This window comes from Misgurnus anguillicaudatus, chromosome 20 (assembly GCF_027580225.2).
Source record: "Misgurnus anguillicaudatus chromosome 20, ASM2758022v2, whole genome shotgun sequence".
Taxonomy (NCBI): Eukaryota; Metazoa; Chordata; class Actinopteri; order Cypriniformes; family Cobitidae; genus Misgurnus; species Misgurnus anguillicaudatus.
This window is the reverse complement of record NC_073356.2, coordinates 7,459,513-7,483,357: the sequence shown is the minus strand read 5'-3', so window position 1 is coordinate 7,483,357 and position 23,845 is coordinate 7,459,513. Positions and strand designations below refer to the sequence as shown.

The window sequence follows — 23,845 nt, the reverse complement described above, 5'->3', positions numbered from 1 at the left end:
CCCATAAACTGCTGTTAAATTGCCTTTTTAATTGAAAATCAGCTTCATGTTGCTTTCTCCTCTCATGCCCATTGCTCGCTAGGGCTGGTGTGACAAAATGAACCCGGCAGTTTAACGCTGTCCTTTAAATGTGCGCTGCTGTACTCCGTCGAGGTTCTCAGGGCTCGGGCCCAGACGTAAAAATAATCGCTTTTAGATGAGATGATATGCGGCTCACGTTTCATATTAGTTTACAAAGTACCGTTAACCTGCTCAGGTGGCGCTGTCCAGCCATTTTCCACTATTCAATATAGTCAGTATTCAGAATGAATGCTAAACTGTTACATCCATTAATATGATTTACTGTTATGGGATGATGATGATGATGATGAAGAGGACGGTGGTCATTGCATTCATTATTCAGAACCTGACTTGTCGGAGGAAATGCTTGTCAGGGCAAAAGAGTATTGCGGTTTTATGTAGTTGTTAAAATGTGTGTGTTCTTTAGCTTGCTTAAGTGTTAATGATGGTTGCTGGAGTGTTTTTGGGTGCCTCAAGCCTAAAGACTGTTTGATATGGTTTTAACTCAGCAGAAAATGTCATTGCTCAGATGATATCCCAATATTATGGGATTGTGAAAATTACCTTTCATGCAGTGTGTCATGTAGTTATAAGTGAATGTAAACAGTCTGCAAAAGCTGGAAGTGCAGCGTAACTAAAGTTATTGTTTTTTAAAAGAAAGAGTCGACTCGGAGTCGCTGGAACGAGTCGTCCAGAGTTCGAATCCCTTTTCGGAAATTTGCTATGTACAGTAATGACTTGCAATGCCGGCTTATGTTCTATGTAGTCTATACAGCAAATATATGTAATGTCGAGAAGAAACGGTTCTCTCTCTCTCTCTCTCTCTCTCTCTCTCTCTCTCTCTCTCTCTCTGTCTTTCTCTCTCTCTGCACTGTGAAAGCGAATGCGCTTAATTTTTACTTCCAAAGGAGGAGGCTGTAAACAAACAACGATACCACAACAGTATAATCCCACCTTTTGCTGTGCTGTCACTGATGACTGCTTCTCTAATCTGTAAAACGGGTTTACCGAGAAGGATGGGTTAGTGCCTAGTTTTATTGGACCAGATTGCTCCTCCGCATCAAAGCCTGTAAGTACACTGTCAGAAAAAAGGTACAAAGTTTCTGTTTCTGGGGTGGAACCCTGAAGGGTTCCTTTTTATTGTACATTTATGGGTATACAACACATTGAAATGCTGTACCTTTTGGGATACAATGTTATACCCTTCTGTACGTTAAGGAACAATTTTGTACCAGTTAAATTTTAGGGGTGCAAAACAGTTAACTGTACCTTTAAGGGTACACAATAGATCTTTAAGGTACAATAATTAACCCCAAAAGGTACAACATTGTATTATGTTTGGTATACCTGTATAGGTAGAAAACGGTTCCTTAGGGTACCACCCCAAAAAAGGCACAGTTTTAAACCTTTCTTCTGACAGTGTATGATTAATAATTGTTGCTTTTAGGTTTTGTTGAGTGTGTGTAGTTTTGTACGTTGTGTTGGGTGCACTCAAGCTAATTCCATTTGCTCTCTGTCTAATGTTATTGCTGTCCATGAGAAGCAGATATGGGCTCAGCCCCGCTTTAATTTAAGAGTTTGGAAACTGTTTTCTTGAAAATCAATAAAAGTCGCTGTAATTGTAAAATATTTATTAAAATTATTAAACCTTTTAGTTTAAGGTTTGTTCAAATCACTAACAATGTGGCGGTTTCCTGGACAGAGATAAGACTAGTCATAAACTAAAATAAATGTAAGAGCTGTCCAAACTGAAAACAAAAATCCAGATAATTTACTCACCACCAGGGCCGGATTAACATAAGGGCTAGGTGGGGCTGAAGCCCCAGGGCCCGCGGGATTATGGGGCCCATGATTGGCTGGAGGAAATGAGATTGTCAAATCATGGGTGGTTGATTTGTGTATAATAAAATAACAAGACGTTATTGGAAAATGTGACTTGAATGATATAATTCACTGCCCAATCAAATTAACTCTACAATTTGCGCCATGACGTTGGGAAACGCCTATTTTCGTTATGCTGTCATGAACATTGTAGCGCTATAAAACGCTCGCTGGAGCAATAGTTACGCCCCTCTCTTGCAGACAGACCCATCTCCGCTGGAGTTCAAAAAAAGATGAAAAAAGTGATTGTGGTTCAGAAAAAAAGGAAAAACAAGCTTCACCCCCCTGCCTCGTCCCCGATCCGCGTGTTTTATGTCAAAAAGGGTAAGCAAGCAGCTGAAGTTAATGAGTTAAGCACTATTTGGATGATAATCGCAGTGTTTTCCATACATTATTTGTGGCGCGCCGCCACAGAATCAACACTGGGCGCCGCAAATAGATTTTTCATGATTACCATTTACATTTTTATTTTAATATTTAAAACGGCTTCATTCACTATTGCTAGGGCTCAGCGGCGCCTCTCTCGTGCGCACACGCTCTCTCTGTCTCATGCTGTGTGCGGCACCTCGACAGTGCATCTCTCACATGACACTGAGTGAAAGAATTAAAAGTTGGCGTTGTTTTCATGTCATTTTTCAATGTACTTGTATTTTCACGTAAACGTCAACAGATGTTACTGACAGATAAGACGGCTGACAGACTTTATCATGACTTAACGAAAGGTTAGTAGTGTTTTCCCACACACACATCGGTTCTCTGTGTGCGAGCTCTCTCCTTCCCTATGGTGCGGTGCGTTATGCGTGCGCGTTCTGTAGTCCTGTGTAACAGTGTATTCTCTCATATTTTTGAATTTGCGCTGAATTGTCTTCGCCATACGCAATCTACAATCCAACTATCACTTGCATTTAAAATTAAAAGCGCTCATAAACACAACAAGATGAGAAGAACATCAGTAGCCTAAAGCTCTGCAATGCTTGAGAGGTAGTGTAGCCATAATCACCTTGTATATCAGCTCTTCAATAAACTCTTCTAAAATAACAATCATAGCATTTATGTAATTGTAAATGCAGTGTAAATGTAGGCTATTAATAACCCTCATGCTATCAACATGAGGGTGATGTTTTTGAACTATCCCTAAATTATTCATGGTTAAATACTAATAATAATAATAAATAATGATAAAGAAAAACATTAATTAAATACATTGATTAATAACAATAAAAAATATGTAGGCTATTGCGGTAGAAGACTGGCTTGGCAATCAGATGAAGGGGGGCCTTTGGTGTTTGCTATAGCCCCAGGGCCCAAAGTCCTCTTAATCCGGGCCTGCTCACCACCACGTCATGTCATGCAAAATGTTGTTGTCTTTTTTTTGTTCAGTCGAGAAGAAATTATGACTTTTGAGGAAAACATTCCAGGATTTTTCCCATTTTAATGGACTTCAATGGACCCCAACACTTAACAGCTCCAATGCAGTTTTAAATTGCAGTTTCAAAGAACTCTAAACGATCTCACACGAGGCACAAGGGTCCTATTCAGCGAAACGATTGTCACTCCTGGCAAGAAAAACAAAAAACATGCACTTTTAAACCTCAACTTCTCGTCTTCCTGACGAGCCAGCGTGACCTCACGTAATTGCGTAATGCGGTGGAAAGGTCTCGTGTTACATATCTGAAACACACATTAGCGGACCATTTTAAACAATAAACTGACACAAAGACATTAATTAGTATCATTCCACATACAACAACGTCTGAGCGGTCCTCTTTCTCCACACTTGTAAACACTGGGGTGGAGTTTTGATACGTCATCAGTGACCTCTTGACGTGATGACGTATTGCGTGATGTCACACAGCCAGAGGAAGAAGCGAAGTTTTGGTTTAAAAGTGCATATTTTTTAGTTTTCTTGTCAAAAATGACAATCGTTTCACTAGATAAGACCCTTATGCCTTGTTTGGGATCGTTTAGAGTCCTTTAAAACTGCAATTTTAAACTACATTAAAACTGTTAAGTTTGGGGTCCATTAAAGTCCATTAAAATTAGACAAATCCTGGAATGTTTTCCTCAAAAGTCATAATTTCTTCTCGACTGAACAAAGAAAGACATCAACATTTTGGACGACATGGTGGTGAGTAAATTATCTGGATTTTTTTTAAAGAAAATGGACATAATCCTTTAAAATACATCAGTGCCCTTTGTTTTGCCTTAAAATTCCCACAAGTGATGTTTTAGTAAGGCATGTTTGTTAAAACTAGTAATATATCCTAACTAAACTAAGACTTAATCTTGGTTAAAGATTATCCCTGTCTGGGAAACCACCCCTTTAAGTATAAACAAAATATGCTTGCCTTAGGAAACTTTTTAATTTTATTCTTAAACTAAAGCCCACACCTCATGCCTATGCGTTCACAAAGCCGCTTTGTCAGAGATATTACACTTAGATTCAGGTCAGTGTGTTAGAGAGCTTCACACACCTGCATCAAAGAATATTTGTATAAAAACCATCATTCGTGCATTCATGTTTAAATGATACATTATGCATGATTGAGATGGTAATGCGTGTGGCTCAGATTAAAATGAACCTGAACACATTTGACTCATTTTGTGCTACAATAAACTCACTTTGAATGACGAAAGTCAGTGTATTGAATGGTTAATGCTACTGTTTGTTACCAATTACATGTTCATTATTGTCCATTAGAGGAGTGATTTTCAGCACAATCCTATTAATGCATTCAATAGCAACTTTATGAGTCAAAAGGAGTGTGTGCTCTACATTAACAGCCACTCTTTTATATTGCAGAGACACTAAAGTGTCATTTACATGACACGAAAATAAATCAAAACTATACACAACTCCACAACACATCACTAAATCCCCTGCACAATGGATGTGTAATGTTCTGCTTAAATGATTCATGCCCTTAAATAGCTGGAAAATGTATAAACGCATTATATTTGTCATTATCATGAAAATCAGGTCGACGCTGGTTCGGCTAACTGTTTATAACTTTTGCAACTTTGCGTTTTCAATACCAAACCTAATATAGATCTGTTTTTGTTGGATATGCTCAGATGCAAAACCTGCTAAGTGCATCTGAATGTTTCCTTCACATTTTAAAGGGATAGTTCATCCAAAAATTTAAATTTTGTCATCACCCTCAAGTTTTGAACCTGTATAAATTACTTTGTTCTACTAAAGAAGATATTCTGAAAATTGTTTGTAATCAAACTCGCATGGGGCACCATTGACTTTCATAGTAGGAGAAAATAAAACGATAGAAGTGAATGGTGCCCCAGATCAGTGAATGAATGATAACAGAATTTCCATTTGTCAGTGAACTATTCCTTTAATGGATTCTGCCAATAAACTGGTATTTCGCAGATTTAAAGTGAAAGTATTTGATGACCATGCAGAGGCCATTCGGTTAATAATTTTTGACGGAGGTGGCGTTTAGCAGCTTTTGCATCAGAGCTCCTCATAATTTCATAATCATAGATCATTTATAGTACGTTTGCAGAAATGAAACCAGTACGGTAGCAACAGCATTACTTTTTCATTATATAGGTTAAAGATGAGATGATAATGAGACGAGGAGCTGCTTTAGCAGAGAGCCGTGGGGTTTGAATCCCATAAGCATCCCGTAACAGCGTTTGAAGAATTAACGACGTGTCAAAAGCACAATGTGGCAACAAATTAAAGTTTCATGTATGAAAATCTCAAATTAATCTTCTGAGAGGTGCAAGTCTATTACATCACACCCAATTGTGAAGGATATGAAGATGTGATGGTTGACAAATTTTCTCAATGGGTAAAAGGCCATCCCGCGAACAGAGACATTCAAGTCAGACATACTGTAGCATTATTTATAAGTCCCTGTGACCAATTAAATAAAGGGGGTATGGTGAAGGTAGTGCTGAAGATGGCTAATAGCTAGTAGCCACCGTATAAACCAGGTGTTATAGAGAGTTTGAAGGGTTTCTCTGTAATGAAGATACAAGGGCTCAATAATTTACCCTAACCCTAAGTTCTCATATTTATAACATATCGTGCTATATTGTGTTGTATGCTAATTAGAGCTAATGCTAATTAGTTATAATCATGGTGCAATTTGGGAGAAATACTGTTGTTTGCACTATTGCGTGGCAGCGCTTTTGCGTATATTAAATTATCTTGACTGTATGATAGCCAATAACCATGAGGGAATCGATTTTGTCCCCACCGGTGATAAAAAAAATAATTAACCAGAGGCAGGGATATAAAGAACAGAGGGGGGATAACCCCCCATCCGCCTAACAAATCGCACCCTATCTATACTACAACATTAGATTGATGAAAAAGTATAACGACATTACTGTATGGAGGTCTTCTACACCCGCTGACTTTAACTGAAGCTTTAACTGAAGACATAAATGTTTGTTGGTCAGATAAGATCACGTACCCCTCTGAAGTTACTGGAGGCCTGGAAATAGATGACATAGTTTTTGCTGGGGTCCAGCGGTGTGTTCCAGTAACCGTTGTAGGTGTGGTTGTCGCCGACAGTGAAAGGCGTGGCCTCAGGCAGGCTGCTGGGAGGGAGTTCGGCTGTGTAGTAATGAGGAGGTGAACCACTCGCTCCTCCTCCCCCCGAAGTCTCCCCATGAGAGGACGGGCCGGGGAAACACTCCAAGTGACCCAGCTCTCTTCTCCTCACCTGCCTGGAGCCGTCCTCCTCCACCACCACCACATGATACGTGCTGCAGAGGACGACACACAACATGATGAACCACTTGATGCTTTAAATACATTCATAAAATGATTTTATGCTCTAAAGATTGTTCGATTTAATAACAACTGAACAGCCTGCAGGTGGAACAAATGAAGGATGGGTCTGCACTGAATGCAGGATTGTAGCGGGGAAGTGCTGTTGAGTTTATCAGCTAATGTTGATGTTAAAAAATATATTTCATCACAGATTAGGGTTAGGATAGGTTTTCTTTTGAACTTCAACGCTGCAACCTGAAATGACACTTTGAGACATACCTTCGCGTTTCCTATCTCAGGGAACCAAGGTTACAGTCGTAATCGAGACGTTTCCTTTTGAGGTAATATCAAAGTCTCAAAAAGTGCCATTTCATGACCCAGCGTCTCATTCCCTATCTCAGGAAACAGAGGTTACAGTAGTAATCGAGACGTTTCCTTTTAAAGGAACGTCAAAGTCTCAAAAAGTTTAATTTCATGACACAGCATCTCATTCCCTATCTTAGGAAACATTGGTCACAGGCATAATCGAGACGTTTCCTATTGAGTGAACGTCAAAGTCTCAAAAAGTGTCATTTCATGACACAGCGTCTCATTCCCTATCTCAGGAAACAGTGGTTACAGTCTTAATCGAGACGTTTCCTATTGAGGGAACGTCAAAGTGTCAAAAAGTGTCATTTCATGACACCGCGTCTTATTCCCTATCTCAGGAAACAGAGGTCACAGGCGTAATCGAGACGTTTCCTATTGAGAGAACGTCAAAGTCTCAAAAAGTGTCATTGCATGACACAGCGTCTAATCCCTATCTCAGGAAACAGAGGTCACAGTCGTAATCAAGACGTTTCTTTTTGAGGGAACGTCAAAGTCTCAAAAAGTTTCATTTCATGAAACAGCGTCTCATTCCCTATCTCAGGGAACCAAGGTTACAGTCGTAATCAACACGTTTCCTTTTGAGGGAACGTCAAAGTCTCAAAAAGTGTCATTTCATGACACAGCGTCCTTTTTCCCTATCTCAGGAAACAGAGGTCACAGTCGTAATCGAGACGTTTCCTATTGAGGGAACATCAAAGTCTCAAAAAGTGTCATTTCATGACACAGCGTCTCATTCCCTATCTCAGGGAACCAAGGTTACAGTCGTAATCAAGACGTTTCCTATTGATGGAACGTCAAAGTCTCAAAAAGTGTAATTTCATGACACAGCGTCTCATTCCCTATCTCGGGAAACAAAGGTCAAAGTCGTAATTGAGATGTTTCTTTTTGAAGGAACGTCAAAGTCTCAAAAAGTTTCATTTCATGAAACAGCGTCTCATTCCCTATCTCAGGGAACCAAGGTTACAGTCGTAATCAACACGTTTCCTTTTGAGAGAACGTCAAAGTCTCAAAAAGTGTCATTTCATGACACAGCGTCTCATTCCCTATCTCAGGAAACAGAGGTCACAGTCGTAATCGAGACATTTCTTTTTGAGGGAATGTCAAAGTCTCAAAAAGTGTACATTTCAACCGTTTGGTGTATCAGACTGTAATATTTCACATATATATCGACCATTACATCACCCACAACTCTCGGGTTATCAGTATCACCGCTGGCCATTAGAAAATGCAGTCGATTACAATGGTTTGTTACCTCACAGGTGCTCCCCGTCCTAAAGCTGGACGCAGAAGAACCGTGATGGTGCTCTCAGATTCACTCAGTGGAGAGGGAATGTCTTCATAATCAAAGGCAGGAGCTAAAACAAAGATGACAACAAAACAGATATTAAAACAATGGAGAAATTTAACAGCTACACGCAGTTACACCCATGCACACATGAATTAATCTTTTAAATTAATCTTGGTTTTCCACTGCGGTGAAACTCGTACTCCACAGAGGCTTTTCTGAACAAAACCCACCCAGACGGAGCTCACAGCACAAGAGCAATGAAAACACGGTACTGGATGCGGATAAGAGCCATCTACACTCCTTTATTCTCCTGAGACTCCTGAGGACACGAACAGAAGAGAAGTTCTGCTCTCGTTCTCGCTTATTATTGAAAGTCAATTAGTGCGCCGCCACACGGAAACGGGTCAATGTTTCAGCCTTGAGAACGCAAAACAAGCAGAAAATCTGGAGTAGAATGATTGTGAGCATCGACATCACAGTGCTACTGTTAGATTTGTTTCATACGGGCTTGTGGGATGGTACGATTGATGTACTTACGGGAACACACTTGTACACCTCAAAAGAAACGCGCGCATGAATAAACATGAGGAAGAAGAGAAAGTTTGCACTTCGCTCAGAGCAGCCGTGTGTTGGCAGGAAGCCTGTGATCATTGAATGCAGTTTTTTAACCTTGATTCAATTCACTGTACTCAAAGTTCCTTCAATTACCCTGTGTGTTAAACTTTATATTATATTGGATATCAGCTTTGTTTTTTACACATACACATTATCTTCTTACACAGGAGCCAAAATGGCACCCAAAAGCATATAGTATACATACTGTATATTATTAAAGTAATTTAAACTCAACTAGGCTAGTTAATGTCTTCTGAAGTCAAACAATTTCAATAACCCAAAATGCTGAGTTGTTTTAAACCACTATTGGGTCAAATATAAAATTTTTTGGGTTAATTTAGCCCAACGTTGGGGTTTGTCCCTTTTTGATCGAACAAGGGGACCCATCATTACTCCTTTCCTCACAATGAAAGTATAGACGATTTCATCGGACGCACGTGCGCTGACGCAATACACGTCTGTATCCAAACTTTACTTCCGGTTTCGTTTTTTTAATGGTCTGACTAGTTGACAAACTGATCTCTTGAACAAATGCCTCGTCGAAAACAACAAATGTTTTGGTTTCCTAGGTAATCTATGTGTAGTTTTTTTGCTTGTTAAATAAATAAACTACATTTAAAGAACTTTGTTGTTATTTACAGTCCTCGTCTTTTCCACCACTCTCTTGCCTGTACTACTGTAACTGACTGGGAAACCGAAGCTTTGCCAAACTTGCGATCTTAAAGAAGCCGGCGGATCTCCTAACTATGGTGGAACAACACCACTTGCCATACTCGCTGTCGGCTGCTCACTCACTGACTGGACCGGCGTCGACCTGACAAAAAACTGCAGAGTGCCAGAATGTAGACGGGCTCTGATAGAGCGCATACATAGGCGGAGCTCGGCTGCATCGGTGCCAATCACAGCTTCAGAGCTAAAGCGGGGCTACAGATTAGCTGTCCATAAAGAACCCGTGAATCTAACAGTAGTTCCGCATTACATTAATTATTTTGCACGCAAGTTTTTTTTCATCCGTGTATTTTCTGTTTAAATTCATGCACCGAACCGTGACCTCTGTACTGATTTGGTTCGATACGAATGCATGTACCGTTCCACCCCTAATTCCAATGGAAGCGCCATACTTTTAAAAAGCGCCGGCACCCAGCATTTTTTCTGAAAGATTTTCAGCTTTGGGTGAAACGCTCATCTCGTCGATGTCACTTCTCACTCGCCAATCCAATCACAGTGGAGAAGGGGCGGGACAAATATCACAACAACCAACAGGCGCATTGTTCAATGACTGATAAACGACTTGCATGTGCCTTGCATTTTTAGCCGCGTTTAAACGCTTTTGGTGTACACACTCCCTAAGGGGCAGTTTCCCAGACATGGTTTAGATTAATTCAGGACTAGGTCTTAGTTATATTAGGACATTTTAGTCGTTTTTACAAATATACTTTACAAAAAAAAAAAATTCTGGTGCATATTCCTGCATATTGGTCGAAAACGCAATTAGTTTCTTTTTTATTAAAAGCATTCTAATTTGCAGAAAACATCACAATAAAATATTATAAACATTAATTCACAAACGGTCTATGCTGTACTGTAGTCTGTACTGTAATCAATTTTAGTAAAATATTTTTAAAATGTAAACATCAATACATGCAATAAACCACACAAATCCGTATATTTTCACTTCTAATGTTTGGTAATACCTATTATTAAAAAATACTATAGTAAAACTGCATCAGATCACTGTATTCATTGATATGCTGACATTAGTCTGCATTATGAACATTTTATTATGGTGTTTGTGACGTTAAATAGAACCATCTCTGCCTTAAAAACGCTGTATGAAAGGCTGGTGTTTTAAATTCACAATGTGCCGCAAAAAAGAGATTTAAATACATATATTTTTGATATAAATTCTGTTCATGAAAAAACACATCATGGGCTTAAAATAATTGTTTGAGAAGCTGTTTTATTACGAGAGAGTCTTCCTGCGCGCCCCTGTGTGAAATCCCATGTGGGATTGTACTCTCTGGGGCACGTTATTTGGATCCCACATATTGCACTGTACGCGTCAAGCGGTTAAGATATGTCAGTGCAAGATATTTCTTAAATGAAGGCTGCTTAAATATGCATTTTAGCATGGGACTAGGATAAGCCCTGTCTGTGAAACCACCCCTAAGTGGAGAATTTGGACAGAGCAATGGACATTATAAATTATTTCAGGATCAGTTTTCTGAATTGAACTTCATATACATGTTGGAAAAGATGGGAATTTTAGGTTAAATTCACTCAGGTTACCACTACACATGATTTTTAAGGCAACCTACTGTATTAACTCCATGGTAAGCACCCAGTTGACGGTACGCATTGACTTCCATAGTGGGAAAAACAAATACTATAATAAAGAAATAAAGAAACTCATACAGGTTTTGAACAACATAAAGGTGAGAAAATGATGACAGAATTATCCCTTTAAGTAAATTTCACCTATTCAACCTTATATGCATAAAGCCTGTAATGTTATTTATTTGAAAAAATTCCCATTTGGAAATTTCTTTCTCAGTTTACACTGCTCCTATTCAATATGACGACATAAGCCATAGTAAACCTTGATATCATTGTTCTGGCCAAAGAGTCAATCTCCCCACAAAAGCAGCTTCTGCCATGCTGAGATTAACTCTAAAATAAATCCTGAACCAATTAAAAGGTCCTTTCAGGCATCTAATATTCATTTTGGTGATAAAACGAAAATTCATCTAGCATCTAGTGGATTACTTTTATAATTAAATACATGACTTGATGTACATTATTAAATATGCAGGGTTCAACAAAAGCCAGTGAAGTTTAATGACACTTTTCAAATCCCAAAGCGATTTCCTCACCTGAGATGTTGGTGGTGATCTCGGTTAGGGCGGTCTGGCCAAATCCCTTGGCCGTGCGGGCACGAACAGACACCAGGTAGGTGGTACCAGGGTGAAGTCCTGAGAACATGTGATATGTCTCATTCTTCAGTTTGGAGACAGTGCGCCGTGGACCAGGTACATTAATGCCAGGGTCAGATGATTCTATGCTTTGGTAGCTGATCTGAAAACATACAATGTGAAGTGAAATGTCAGTGAAAAAACTCTCTCTTTTATGCTGTTCACTCCTGGCTTCATTATTATTCCTACTTGTAAATGTGACTTTGTGTTACGCACTGCCCGAAAATAGTCCCCTTGGTTACTTTCAATGGCAAGGGACTATTTTTGGGCAGTGCGTAATATCACTACGCCTGCTGCAGCCATGTTACATCAGCAAAGTCCTTGATTATTATGCCAGAATGAGAGTATAGTTCCTAGACATATCTGCCTAGAAAATCACAACTTTTAATTTTCTGTCGGTCTTAGTACATGATGTATCAGATTCAGTGGAATATGCTAAGCTATGCTAAAAGTGCTAGCGCCAGACCCAGAGATCAGCTGAATAGATTCCAAAATCGTAAGAATCAAATGTTTAACTCTAGGCAGCTGGAAAATTAGCATATTTTCAAAAAAAAAAAGTGGAATGTCCTTTTACTCAAACTGCAACAAAAGTCGCTGTTTATTTACTTCCATCACTGCTGGTCTTCTCAAAACATACACAACAAGTTGCTGTTTCTTCTTCACTTGTGGGTTAAACTGCCCAAGCTGCCTCTTCATTGACGGTCATGCTGCCACTGTGGTTACACGCTTGGATACTGCCTACCAGCGGTCTGCACGTGTCAGGTGCAGCGTAATGAAATTCTGTTTGACACAGAGAGCACCTTTGTGATAACTAATCCTATATTTGAAAAGTACAATACTAATTTCTAACTAAAAAGGTAGAAAAGGTAGCTTTCTTGGCCACAACTCTACCAGGCTTGACCAATCACATTCCCCGTGCGCACACACACGCATAGAATTGTGGGACAACATGATAAAGGTATCTCATGAGTCAGAAAGTAAAGTAAATATTGGATACGTACATCGTCCTACCTTGGAATTCCTCCGAAGGCAGCATTTTAAAGAATTCGGACGCAGCCCTCGTGCTGTTAGCTTAGCAACATGCTAACATCAAACTCTATACAAGCATTCCCTACTTAAAAGGATACCAAGCTGGTTTTAGCTGGTCTGTCATCATGACTAGCTAAAAAGTGTTCAAAACTAATCTAAAACCAGCCTGATTAACCAGCTCGATCATCATGAAAGGTTGGCTACAGTGGTTGGATGTTGTAGCTGATTTAAGATGAAAGTAAAAGCTCCTCCCTGACAAAGCTGGTGAAGTTTTTTTTCCAGCCTGGTCAAGCTGGTGGGTTAGCTGGTTTTAGCTGGTTGGTTAGCTGGTCTTTCAGCCTGACCAGGGGTCTCATTTATAAAACTGTGCATAGGATCCTTACTAAAAGTCTACCTACCCACATAGCCAAAAATTAAAAACTAAGAAAAAAATTAAGACTTATAAAACAAAGCAAAGTTCCCTTTATAAATCACAGATCACCTGACAGTGTGTGAATCATCATCAGATTCAAGCCCATTCTCCCATCAAGTTTGTTTTTTTTATAGATCACAACCTTTAAGTTGGAACTGGCGTATGCACATTTCCAGACGCGTTTTGTGCATCTGCACACTTTATAAATGAAACCCCAGGTTGGCAAAACCCTACTAAACCAGCCTGCTACACACCAGCTAATATTATAGGTCAAGTATGTTTTTTATCTGTTTACTTCCCCTTGACACCTTTTATATTTTAATAAAGCACATGCACATACTATTCTATGTGTATTTTAGTTTCGGAGAAATGTCATTACAAATCCAACTAAATCTGTATTTATCTCACCGCAACATGCTGAAAAGGTCAGTTTATATTAAACAAACCAAACCAAACCACCAGCTTGTATTATTGTACTAATGTAACACTAATACATCCCCACACTTATAAAAAGTAATAAAGTTGCCACAGAAAAAAAAAAAACACTTTCTTTTCCGAACAATCACATGTCCTATGTGCAATGGCGTGTGCAAAAAGAAGGCTTCACAAAATGGGTTGGCAAAAGTCAGATTATTTATTTTTAAAAGAGCAGGTGTGGTTATTTAGAAGTTTCCCAATTCGGAAGTTTTAACATTTTATTTCACTTAAAGGTGCAGTGTATAATTTTTAGAAGGATCTCTTGACAGAAATGCAAAATATTATACAAAACTATATTATCAGTATAAAGACCTTTCATAATAACCATTATGTTTTTATTACCTTAGAATGAGACGTTTTTATCTACATACAGGTACACCGAGGGTCCCTTTACACGGAAGACGCCATTTTGTGCTGCCATGTTTCGACAGAAGCTCTTAACGGACAAACTTTTTTATAAAGTTGTCTCCAACAATGACATAGTTGTCCTGTGTCGGCTACCGTAGCTTCTCTATGCGTTTCAAAAGCGAGGGGTGAGCTGTAAACTGAGCTGTTGGTTGCAATTTGCAACTTCACCACTAGATGCCACTAAAATTTACACTCTGCACCTTAAAAGGTATTGCGGAGGATTATCTTTTTCCAGGTGGATCATCAAGACTATTGGTCCTCCTAGTTGTCAGTCAGGAGTGTTGCGCAATTGCATTTTTTAAAAAGTGGAAAAGGCGGTTCTTTTCTAAAATTCAAGAAAATCCTCTGCTACACCTTTAATAACACTAATGTTGATGCTGGAATGACACACTGCACACTGCAAAAAATTATTAATAAAATTAAAAAATTCTTTAATTAAGATGCTTTTTCTTGATGAGCAAAACGACACAAGAAAATAAGTCTAGTTTTTAGACCAAAAATATCAAATTTAAGTGATTTTAGGCATAAAACAAGCAAAAAATCTGCCAATGGGGTAAGCAAAAAATCTTGAACATTTTTCTGAAATACTAAATTCAAGAAAAATTCAAGAAAATTAGCTTGCCCCATTGGCAGATTTTTTTGCTTGTTTTATGAACAAAATCAAAACTAAAATTTGATATTTTTGGTCTAAAAACTAGACTTAACTAGACTTAATTTCTGTGTCGTTTTGCTCATCAAGAAAAAGCATCTTAGTTTAAGAATTTTTAGATATTTTTACTGAAAACAAGACAAAATTACTAAGATTTTTTTTTCTTGAAAATATTTTTTTTGCAGCGCAAAAATGACTTTCTTACTTAGTCTTTTTGTCTTGTTTTCAGTAGAAATATCAAAAAATTCTTAAATCAAGATGTATTTTCATTGATGAGCAAATGACCTAAGAAAATAACCCTAGTTTTTAGACAAAACATATCAAATTTAAGCGAATTTGTGCTTAAAACAAGCAAAAAAAAATTGCCAATGGAATAAGACATTTTTTTGCAGAATTTTTCTTGTATTAAGTATATTCAAGAAAAAATTTCTTATTCCATATGGATTTTTTTTTGCTTGTTTGAAGCACAAATTCACTTAAATTTGACATGTTTTGTCTAAAAACTAGGGTTATTTTCTTTGCTCATCAAGAAAATACATCTTAATTTAAGAATTTTTAGATATTTCTACTGAAAACAAGACACAAATACTAAGTTAGAAAGTCATTTTGCCTGAAGCTTCAGAAGAATTTACACAGGTGTGACAGATATATCAAGTATTATGTTAGATTTAATGACAGGCAGAAAAATGAGTTAAAAAAACAAATACAGCATATGCCTGAGAAGCCTAAAGGTGTGTTTAGAAAGTCGATGTTTACAGTAAACACACTCATATGAAAAGACAGAAGGGCAATATCAACTAGGATGAAGTGATAAACATTGTGGTATTAAAACAATTATAATAAGCTTAAACAGTGTAACAGTAGGTTGTCAATTAGCGTATTATTATTATCACTGTAATATCACAATGTGCAATAATAACTTGATTTAAATCACTTTGTAACTAAAATCATTTCAGCTGTCTGTATTTGTGCCCCACATGATCCATCAGCTTCAACAGTTATACACTGAAAACACAGACCACCGCTGAGAAATCATTACCAGATTCACAGACAAAACTCAACCCATCAACAAAAGATAACAAGAGAGCGCATGTAAACGTCCTCAGCAGATGACAGGAGTGCATTCTGACAGTTCACGTAATTGAAGTGGCACAGAGCAATGAAATATTACCGGTCTAAAGCACTTAAACACAATTGCTCCATCTGACAGTCACTGTGAGGCAAATAAGCAATTATAATGTTTTTGCTTTGACTAATTGAAGCCTGAAGAACAAACTACGAACACGATTAGCATAAGAACACCTGAAGTCTGAAGAGAGGTGAGCGCGCAAACACACACAGATGGTTTGTATAGTACAGTTAGCTAGTTATAATCACAAAATAGTAGAGATGCACCAATTTTCTTGTCCAATTCGGATTTTTCTGTAGGTGTAAAATTTTTGCCAAATCCGATTTTCTTTCTAAGAACTACAATTGACAAGGACCGGCTCGGAGTCTGAATGTTGTGAGACTGACCGGCCGGTTACCGGTGCAGCCAGTCATGCGTAAAATCTGCAATTTCCAGTCTCTTGCCGGTCGATCGGTGCATCTCTACAAAATAGTGCTCAGTGGTAAGAAATAATGAGCAGAAAAATCAAGATCAATCATTTCCATGTTAATGTGTAAGACATTCCAACAGATTGAAACAAGTTACCTCATACTGGGTTATCAGACCATTGGGCTCCAAAGGCTCCTCCCACTTGAGAAAGATCATATCATCCAATGGCGTAAAGGTTAAAGACTCGGGGGCGATGCCGCCTGGAACTGCAATAAATGAGAAAAGTGATACTACAATACATGGCAAAGAAGGTCATCAGCAACCGGTGGAGGTGAAAGAAGATATAAGGCAATGGGCGGTTAGAATGATAGTGTGATGTCCTGGAAGCCCGCAGACCCATCTCATATCTGAGCACAGCGGTTAGAGCCGTGACAGCCTATTTGTCTTCTTTACCAACATATGGAGGATGAAAATAGGGTAGACTGCAAGACAGAGAGAGATGCATCTAATTCTTTACCAGGTCAAAGACATTCAGAACGACTAAGGCCAGCTTGTTAACAATGTTCCTCCTTTATAGGCCTACATGACACAATGTACTGGAAAGTTGTGATCTTTTAACCCTGTGTTGTTACCCTGCAGCTTCTACGACTATTATAAATTACATTTAGAAGTGGATTAAAAGCAGAATACACCATTGACTAACAAAAACATTTCCACAGCGATATCTTAATCTAGGTGTTATAGTTGCTGTGAGATAAATATTCATTCAAAGCCTCTAAAGCTGCGTGCAAACCACCAGCGATTAGCAACAGCAGAGAGACGCAATCTCATCCATTCCAATGGGAGCTTGCCGACTTCTGGTGAAAGTAAACATTGGCAAAAGGAAGTGGGCGTGTCCAGCGCCTGGACAAAATTAAGGGCCCTATCATACACCCAACACAAAACGCTTTTTTGCTAATTTCAGCCCAGTTATCTTTTTCATGTCCAGTGCAACGTGGTTTAAATTGCAAATGCATTTTGTGCACATTTCTTTCAATGAACAAACCAATTTTTTAACATCAATCTTAAATTGGTGGTCCTCTTCCTCCGCTTACATGCTCCACCATGTAAATAGGGAATCGGCATGGCGCAAACACATACTGGCTTTTAACTCAATCACCGCCAGCCTTTTTGAGAAAAGTTGCCCACCTGCATTTTTGTGATTTTAACAAAATTTTCACAAAATTCCTTGCAGGAAAAATTATTTTCTATAAATATATAAACATACAAATTATATCAAATTAAAGAACACACCCTCTGCTTTCAAACAAACAATAAACAAACAAACAAACAAACAAAGTGGGGAAAAAACGGTTCATTATATATTTACTTTTTCTACTTAATTTAACCACTGAAATATGGATATTTCTCTTAAAAAATACAACATTTTGAGCAAAAAGCTTAAAAAATTGTGTTTTTGTAAAGAAATTTATGTTAGAGATCAGACTCAGAAGGACTATCAAACATAAAGGCAGTTAAAATAAATCATTAAATCTTTTTAACTTCCGTTTTTGATAAATTCGGTTTAAAAGCGGTATTACACTTTCACTTTGAAATTCGTCCAGAAAGGCATATTTATTAGTTAAATATGAACTCATAAATGACGAGATAACTCGTCAATGGCAGTGAATGAGTTAAAGGAGATGGGAGATGAGACTATCATTGGTTTATTGCACGTTACGCCCAAAACACACCCATTACTCATTACGATAATAGCAACATCGGTTTTAGGCTGTGCGCCAGGCCTATAGGCCATATTTCTCATCGTTAAACTAGCAGAAGTGGATTCGGACAAGACATAAGTGCACTTGCGCCGTGCCCTTTAAATAATGATCGTTAAAATAACGCCCTTAAAGTTCAACTGCCCTTTATATTGGGCAACGAGAATTAGGAACGCCTCCTAACAACCTCATTGAAAGAGACGCTGGCGGTACGCATACAGCATAAGCATAATTCACCGTTCAGCATACAGCAGTCGAGACTCTTTTACAGGCATGATGTGGTGCTCCTGTATAGCTCAGTGGTAGAGTATTGCATTAGGAGCACAAAAGGTCAAGCGTTTGAACCATTGAAATGGACATACTGATATAAATGTACACTTTGTTATGCACTGTAAGTTGCTTTGGAATAAAGCATCTCCAAATGCGTGAATGTCTGAGATGATCCTCCCTTAACGCTGGGTACGCAAGCTGCTTAGGGCCCGAACCATTAGGGGGGCCCTTGTTCTTAACTTTAGGCCGCGTTGCACAGACAAATTGGCGAGATCCATTCGAAAGCATAACAAGCAGTCTGATCTCACAATGCTTTCCATGTCAGTCGGTCTGTGCAGCTCTGTATGCAGTTGAGGCGACTATTGACATGCGTCTAAATATATGGATATGGTTTAAATGTATCCATCCGGAGAAGAAAGACAAAAAGCACCATGAAGGTGAATTCAAAAGATTAGGAACACGTGAATGTTTTCAATTTAGTCTTGACTAACAATGGATTTAAACCAGACACTTAGTCCAAATCTCCAGATTCAATATTAGTCCAGTGTGTTTTGTTAAAATGCTTGTACGAATCAATAATCAAAATCTTTCACATGTGTTATAAAATATAAACATATTTATACATGCAAGCTGTTGTGTGACTCTTGTTAGCATTTTAAAACAATGCAAAGTTTGCATATTTAGATCATTATTGATGTATTTTTGTATATATACCACTGAAGTCAACTATATTGATCATGTCTTAGTTTTTAAGCAAATTGGAAAAGTTGTTTGTTATAGTTTTTTCTGACAGCTATTTTGGCATAAACCATGAACTCTGAGCAATGTGCTATTATTCATTTTAATTCACTATTATTATAAGCAAGATTTGCTTTTAGTAGGGGTTGGTGATAAACCGGTAGGTATGATAAACCGCTAGAAATGTGTTAACTGATACAGATTTTGGACCATTTGGACTTAACGTTGCACACATATATAATCAAAACAAATTATTTTAAGCGGTTGAAACACAAACAACTGGGCTATAGACCCCTTCAAGGTTTGTAAACATTGAATGACTATCAGGTGCGCACGCAGCATGAGGTCAAACTGTTCATACCATCCAGGCTTTATAATTTAATTTAACAGGGCTGAAAAATTATGACTTACCACAAATGAAGTGAGCACTACAAACACAAGCCTCTTTGATCTTTGCGTGGTCCCAGTCTGCACGTTTAATTGCTTACAGCCACAGATGTTGTATTTTTTGTTTTTGAGATTCTGCAGGAATCCCGAAAAACTTAACGGCAGACCTAGTGCGATTTTCAAAGCCCACGACCCAAGTAGGCATTTTCGACGATACCGAATAGTACGCAGCTCAATCTGCTGTAATGATGCGCAGTGGGAACCACCTGTGACGTGAACTGTGAAGGGGTCTATATGTGCGCACTGTTTCTGTGTGAGAGTAGGCGCAAACTTAACTGCTGCTTATTGGGTTTGTAAGCATTTTTTGCCACTTTATTGGCCTTAAATATGTCAAATTTGAGTCCAAATGCCCATCTTTGGCAGTTAGTATCCTCCTTAACATGGCCATTTAGGTCTTGAGAGAAAATAACAATTGAAAAAAACGCATGCCGAGCGTATGGATCTGCACTTAATATGGATCTACACTCAAATATTGGCTTGTTTTTAACCCAGGGCTGGGTAAATATGGGACAGAACACATTTCTGGGTTAAAATGACCCCCAAAATGGTTTGTTTTAACCCAGAAATGTGTTCTGTCCAATAGTTACCCAGCCCTGGGTTAAACACAACCTAACATTTTGTACCTAATATTGCTCTGTCTGTCATTCATGTTAATCAAACAGTAGTGAGAGAAAATCTCTCTTGATTAAATCACTTTTGTACCTTTAATAGTAAGAAATTGGGCTTTATATTTTTTCTATTTCATTGAGCGTGAGTTTTGTTTGTTTGTTTTGTCCTTTTTTAGGATGAAAAATAACTGTGTAGAGGTATCATTATCCTGATATAAAAGTACTTATGTCATGATATAATATTTTGGCCATATCGGCCACCCCAAACTTTTAGTAATAAAAATTCTAAAACTTTAGACAACAGAAGCGTATGGATGTGCATATATTGGTTAATATTTTACCTTCACTCCTCTATAAAAATCTGGAAGATTTCCGGTGAGGCTTTTGATTATTGAGCGCACCTTCAACACCTCATCTCTTTTTCTTTCTTTCTTTCTCTCTCTCTCTTTCTTTCTTATGTATATTCAAACGTTGATTTGTCTGGACTGACCTCATTCTACCATTCAGTGCTAAACGCCTGGAAGACTTTAAATATCACAAAACACATCACGGGTTTGCAAGGGCTCTGTTCTAAAGATGAACAAAAGATGCACTTGGGTGATTCTCACGAAACCATTGAAACACCACGGCACTAATGATTTTAGCTTTAAAATGTGTAATATAGTAACATTAAAAAGCATCAGAATTAACACAATACTGTGTTCTACCTTGCACAATGTGTGATTTCAACAAAAGAATTTATAATTGTAAATTTTATCTCATTTTCTGCTGAAATTCTCATTACCGCAATGTGTCCGGCTGTGTTTGAACATGCGTTATGTTGTAATTTAATCAAATTAACACAAAAATATTAAGAAAAAAAAATAAATGTATGTTTTGCTAGACTACTTTAGATGACAGAATTTTTTTTACTGAATATTCATGTATAATAATAATGAAGAAAAATTAGGAAAATGATGTGTCCATGCCTGATGTTCTCATCCTCCGCAACACTTTTTGAGAACAGTTTAAGCACACAGAATTTTAATAAAGTTTGATTTTGAGTGACCAAGCACATGGACCAGTTACTTCAAGATGGCTACCAGGTAAGATCATTTTTTTACAGTTAATTTGAAATATTGTCTTGTCAGAATGCTTACACGACATTTTGATTATCATTACCGCAACAGATGCTTATTAAATGTTAATTTAATTAATAGAAGCATAATACTTTGATTTTAAATGCATGTGCAGAATCTCCAAATTATGTTCTTTCAGGTTTGTCATGTCATTTTGAAAATATGTCAGTGTTGATGTTTTCTGACTGTTGCGGTAATGAGATTTTTTAGGGCTAATTTTTTAAATTATGTTACAAAAAGTGTTAAATGATAAGTAAAAGTTTTTAAATTAATGTTCCCATTTACTCCAGACTTTGTTTTTCAATGTCTGCTGGGAAAAAATGTAAATTTAAGCAATTTTTACATTTTCATGCTTGACATTTTTAAAACCAAGTTTTCGTGAGAATCACCCACTTGCTGTACAATTCTATTATTGACTTAAAGATTTTAAAATCACCTTCAATGAAGAATGGTCTAAAGACTGCACAAATGACAAATATTTGACATTTTCTAACATCGGAAGGATGAAATGCTGGCATCTAAGCTTGGATTTAGGTCAATTTGTCTGATGCAAAGGCTGGTGAAGGAGATTCTGGATTGTCTATCAACGGATTTTAAACGCTCATTGGACACAACTCCCTGAACTAAGACCATAGAAGCCTTTGAAGAAAAAGTGAGGGCCTTGCTGACTTTCAAAACCCCTGAGCTGGACCTTTTTAGTAAACGGGGAGAAAGGCACTGTATATTACATGTGTGAAAGTTTCAGGAATCAAGGAATTTAAATAGCAGAAGCTTTTAGGATCAGGTTCTTCCCCAAAGGTTGCTGGAGAATCTTGTACAAACCTCCCATTGAAAAAAGGTCTGGAGACCTTCAGTGGAGATATGTGCATGGTTTAATAGCTACAAACAGACATAGAGCACACCTTAACCCCTTGTGCCGCTGCTCTCTCAATTGGAAGAACGGTGTACAGTTTTAGGAGAGGCATTTTTACCTACAGTTTTCATTTATGGGCCAAAATATAACAAAAACAGAAAGCAGATCCATTTTTTTGTGTGGCCAGGCAAAAATGGAAATATGGGTTTCACGTAAAAGTAAGATTAAAGAGCACCAATGGCCCGAATCACGATTTAAAATTTCCTTTGGTGTGTAAGTGTGTATTAGTATACGCAAAAGGTACAAACCCCAAAGTAAACGATGATGCGAGTATCGTTTCCAACGTAAATCTCTATTCTTTGACTACAACAAACACACGGATTATAGGCAACAGTTTACTTCCTGGTCCTGTTGAAGTAGACAAGACCAACATTATCATAATTTCTCCCGCTTCTAAAATACAGCCTGTAAGTTAACTCCTGTTAGCATTGCATAGTGACCGAATCTTTCAAACATGGTAAGGAGAGTCACATTTCCACCTGACGTCAGAGGTATTCAGGCCAATCACAACGTACAGATAAGCTGGCCAATCAGGGACACAGCGCTTTTCAGATCTATGAGTTTTGTACGAAATCTGTGCATTTCAGGAATAACAAAAACAATGTGTTTTTAAACCATAAACCACGCGCACACTTTTTATTTTACACAAAATAACATTGTGTCAACTGATGTGATAGCAATCCTAAAAGGTTTAAATAAATCAAAGTTAAAAGTGGAATACGCATATATTATAACCTGGTCAAAGAACTAGAGGGCCCTATCTTGCAGCCAGCGCAATTGACTTTGTCAGTGACGCATGTATCATTTCGTATTTTGCACTGGCGCACAGCGGGTTTTTCCCTCCACAGACGCACGTCGGTAAACTAGGGAATGAACTTGCGCTCCCTGGGCGGTTCAGCGCAAAAAAAGAGGCGTGCTCCGGCGCAAACCATCTCTCATGCTATTTTGCAGTTTCAAAAAACAATTGCGCTACTAACCAAAAAAAACTAGTCTAAAGTCAGTGGCGCGTTGCGCGTGGTTCATTTTGCTATTTTAAGGGCGCATGCTTGACCATAATGTATAGCGTGCACAACGCGCATTGCTTATCTAATCTACACAGATGCAAGAGTTATTTTTGCAAATCATAAATTGTTACAATAAAAAAATATAAGATAAGGGAAATCATTAAATCATTAATTGTTACAATAAAAAATTGTAATACATGAGATAAGGGAAATCATTGTGGTGAGCATTGTGGTGATAGTTTTTATTTATTTTGTGTGGCAGCGTTAAACAATTCTCATGCAAATAACGATTAAAATATTTTCATAAGTTTGTTGTGTGGCTGTATTATGTTTATTTTATCTAAATAATAATTAAAATGTTTTCATAAGAGACCTTCATGTATGTGAACTTGATTTGTAAGTGTACTTTGGGGTTGGACCTTGCTTGCGTTTCTTGTGTCCGATTTCAAAGCCCCCAAACCCTTTCAGCGGTGAGGGTGGACGCAGCGATGTCCTCCTGTGTGCCCGGCGTGCCCGATTTATGCTGGCAAGCTTGGGATCTCCCCG

General features: G+C 38.0%; 1 protein-coding gene across 6 annotated transcripts in view; it reads right to left on the bottom strand.

Annotated features, from left to right (window-relative positions):
- ptprua (protein tyrosine phosphatase receptor type Ua) overlaps window positions 1-23,845 on the bottom strand; it is a 322,971-nt gene that overhangs the window by 79,848 nt on the left and 219,278 nt on the right. For all 6 annotated transcript variants that reach the window (XM_055219240.2, XM_055219242.2, XM_055219243.2 and 3 more), the window contains exons 9-12: window positions 16,598-16,707; window positions 11,831-12,032; window positions 8,307-8,409; window positions 6,384-6,678 (exon numbers count right to left, since the gene is read on the bottom strand). In XM_055219240.2, coding sequence (XP_055075215.1) covers window positions 6,384-6,678; window positions 8,307-8,409; window positions 11,831-12,032; window positions 16,598-16,707 — 710 coding nt within the window. The remainder of the gene's footprint in view (window positions 1-6,383; window positions 6,679-8,306; window positions 8,410-11,830; window positions 12,033-16,597; window positions 16,708-23,845) is intronic.